This window comes from Rhagoletis zephyria, unplaced genomic scaffold (assembly GCF_001687245.7).
Source record: "Rhagoletis zephyria isolate East Lansing unplaced genomic scaffold, Rhagoletis_zephyria_1.1 Rzeph_scaffold_37645, whole genome shotgun sequence".
Taxonomy (NCBI): Eukaryota; Metazoa; Arthropoda; class Insecta; order Diptera; family Tephritidae; genus Rhagoletis; species Rhagoletis zephyria.
Genome location: NW_016194700.1, coordinates 105 through 3123, shown reverse-complemented (window position 1 = coordinate 3123; position 3019 = coordinate 105). Strand labels below are relative to the sequence as shown.

Sequence of the window (3019 nt, the reverse complement as noted above, 5' to 3'; positions counted from 1 at the left end):
CATATCACAAAGACTCACTTGCAATGTTGCTTCTCTTCCCCTTCCCCATCCGCTTCTTCTTCTTCTTCTTCTTTTCCCTACCTACACTATACTCTAATAATGCAAATCTAAATGGGTCTCGCCTAGCAGACTATTTGTAGATTTCATAGGTTCTTTCATCACGAAATTCCCATTCCGCAATGATTCTTGCGTTATGCATTCTTCCAGCTTCACATCGTCATTACAGAAGATCAGCTTGTCAGTGGCTTGTATTAGTTTCTGTTTTTCCGCTTCTAGCCGGTATATGATGAGGAGCGGTCCACTACCCACCTCCGATGGAGTCAAATCGTCTGGAAGTTTTGAGATCCCTTGCGCCGCAGTAAAATCGATGCCGGCGATCTTGTGACAATCCATAACCACAGGCAGACTGAAGTTGACGCGTTCGCATGCNTAGCTCATTTACCTGTAAAGAGTGTATCAGTTAGAAATTGAAAAAAAAGTCTTCCTATCTCCTCTTACCTCTTCTACATGCACTGAGATCACAGGATGCGCCCATAGGAATAGTAAGTGTAAGACTGTCACTATAATACTGACTAGCAGGCCCACTTCCACGCCGCATAGGATGCAGACCGTAAAGCACAGCACCCACACGCAGAAATCTCGCTTAGCATCGCGCCACAAACGCCGTGGTAGCTGCAGATCCAGCAAAGTTACGATGGAGCACATCAAAATGGCGGCAAGCGTTGATTCGGGTATGTAGTTGAAGTAGGGACTGAGAAAGCCCAAAGCCAGTAGCACAATTACACCTGCGCGATATCGGAATATATTAGTACGAAGAATTACTGAATTGTGATAGCCAAACTCACCCAGGTACAAATTGGCCATTGGAGTTCTGAGTCCACAAGCGTTGCTGATGGCATAACGCGAGAAGGCGCCTGATACGGGCATAGATTGTACGCAGGAACCGGCAAGATTGCACAGACCGACGGTGATCAATTCCTTGTTAGCATCAACCATGCCCTTAGGAGCTGTGAATGACCGAAAAAGAGGAAGGCACATTTTAGAAGGAATGTAAAATACAAACGCTTATAGTAGTTTAGTTTATATTGAATACTGGTTCGGTACGTTCTACGTGTTGGCAGAAAGGCCGCGGATATTTGCTTATCGTTATGCTTTTTTCATCGGGGTTTGAAGGTTTTCCTTTATTTGCTTATTCTTGAGGCATTGAACCGGAAACTTATTGCTAATGATCAATTGCATTGCCTTGGCACGGGGACCCACTTCAATTTCATAGAATTGCTGTCGACTGTGGAATAATATACAGACAATGCACTGATTATAAGATGGAGTGGATGTAGTCTTCAGGGTTCTTCTCCCATCGAGAGCAGGCTGGCTCCAAAAAGGAACGCGAACTTAACGCAGGCATTTTCTATGAATCACAGGTGGTGGGAAGATCAATCCATATACCTGACTTTGCCAGTATTTTTGCCATTGACTGCTATGGCTCTGGTATATTTTACAACAAAGTCGAAGTTGACTAACGAGTGCATAACTGTTTCCAATCGAGTTAGTATTCAGTACGAAATAGATTTAGTTTCGGACCGTGGTTATCTTAGCACTCCCGAAAATTAAGCTGCTGATGAGTTAGCCACGGAGAGTTTCAATTTGACCTCAATTGAGGACCGGATTTCATGCCCAATCGCAGTTATATACAGGGAATTTTTTCTTAACATTCTTCAGAAATCGGATGTTATGTGGGGTATGGCATCAGGAGCAAAAGCCACTGTTCCCGTATGTAAAGTAAAAAAAAACATCTACGACTAGCGTAACATATTTGGTCCAATGTTAAGAGTCTCGTACAGGGATAGGGGAGATTGTCTAAGTTTCATCGCCTTGAACTAAGTATATCAATACTTGCTTCTCAACACCCACATGAAAGAATTCTTACCACAATGACTTGGTGTCGCAATCAGTAGTGGTCGTTAATTACTAAAAATTACTGCCCTAACCCTCAGATAAGTTAGCTATTCAATTCGTAAGCCCAACCATACACCCAAATGTAATTTATTTATTTCCTTCCGGTACTTACTCAGTTTACCAATCGAGATATTGGTGAGTATTCCAACGATGGGTATTACAACAATACCAACATTCAATTCAGCTAACATATCCAAAAATGTGTAGGTTTTCTCGGGTGTAACCACCGAAAAATCGGGGATTGTAAAATTAGGCAAACCGGCTAGCGCATTTTTGCTCAGTGTAAACGGTACCTCATGTTCTTGGCTCAGCCAGATGTATGAAATAAGCCCCGTGACCATAACGATGAGTGTATTGCGCGAGAAGGATAAGTAGCGGAAGATGGTACTCAATATTGGATTTAACTTTGGATGATCAGCTACTTTTTCCAATTGCTGTGAAAGAAAGGGTATTCGAATATAATAGGAATTATGTTTTAGTTTTTGCTTTATTTTAAGTTTCACTTACCGCAAGTCCAATGAGGAATATAACAGCAAATAAACCCATGCCAAGATCGCCAAAATTAGTTTCAGGTAGCCGTGGTACCAGCGCAGTAATGGATCCAATAAAACCCGATACGAGATATTTCACGCCCAACATTACTTTTATCTGAGATTCTATGACTAGGATAGCTGTAGCAGAGGAGAAGGCCTTAATTATGGGTACGGAGAGGAATTCGAAAATTACACCTGGGCAAATGAGGAGAAAAGTAATGAGTATTTAGAGTGTGTGGTTAAGTATGCACTTATACATGCAATGACATGTATGTACATGCCTTGACATGCACAAGTAGACTTTAAAAGTTGTATTAAATAAAGTACACGAGTGCATTCAGTTACTACTAGTTAAAAGCGTTGAGAGCGATTAGTATTGATTTATTTGATTTCTTGCCTCGACAGACAAGGCGGACCTGCTACATTTTAATGCCACCATAATATTTTAATGCCAGCCTTCCCAAGTATCGCCAAACTAATAAACTAATATTAAGTAAATAATGAACAAATTTGACTTAAGTGCCTTTAAG

At 41.4% G+C, this 3019-nt stretch overlaps 1 protein-coding gene across 1 annotated transcript; it reads right to left on the bottom strand.

The window, feature by feature from the left end:
* Nucleotides 1–93: 93 nt before the first annotated feature.
* On the bottom strand, nt 94–2684 carry LOC108354626 (sodium-independent sulfate anion transporter-like; the record flags this gene model as incomplete). The annotated part of the gene is made up of 5 exons (XM_017605802.1): nt 94–378; nt 499–785; nt 846–1007; nt 2078–2390; nt 2464–2684. Coding segments are annotated over 5 exons (1268 nt in total), but the record flags the coding sequence as incomplete, so codon positions are not given.
* Between the last annotated feature and the right edge of the window lie 335 nt (nt 2685–3019).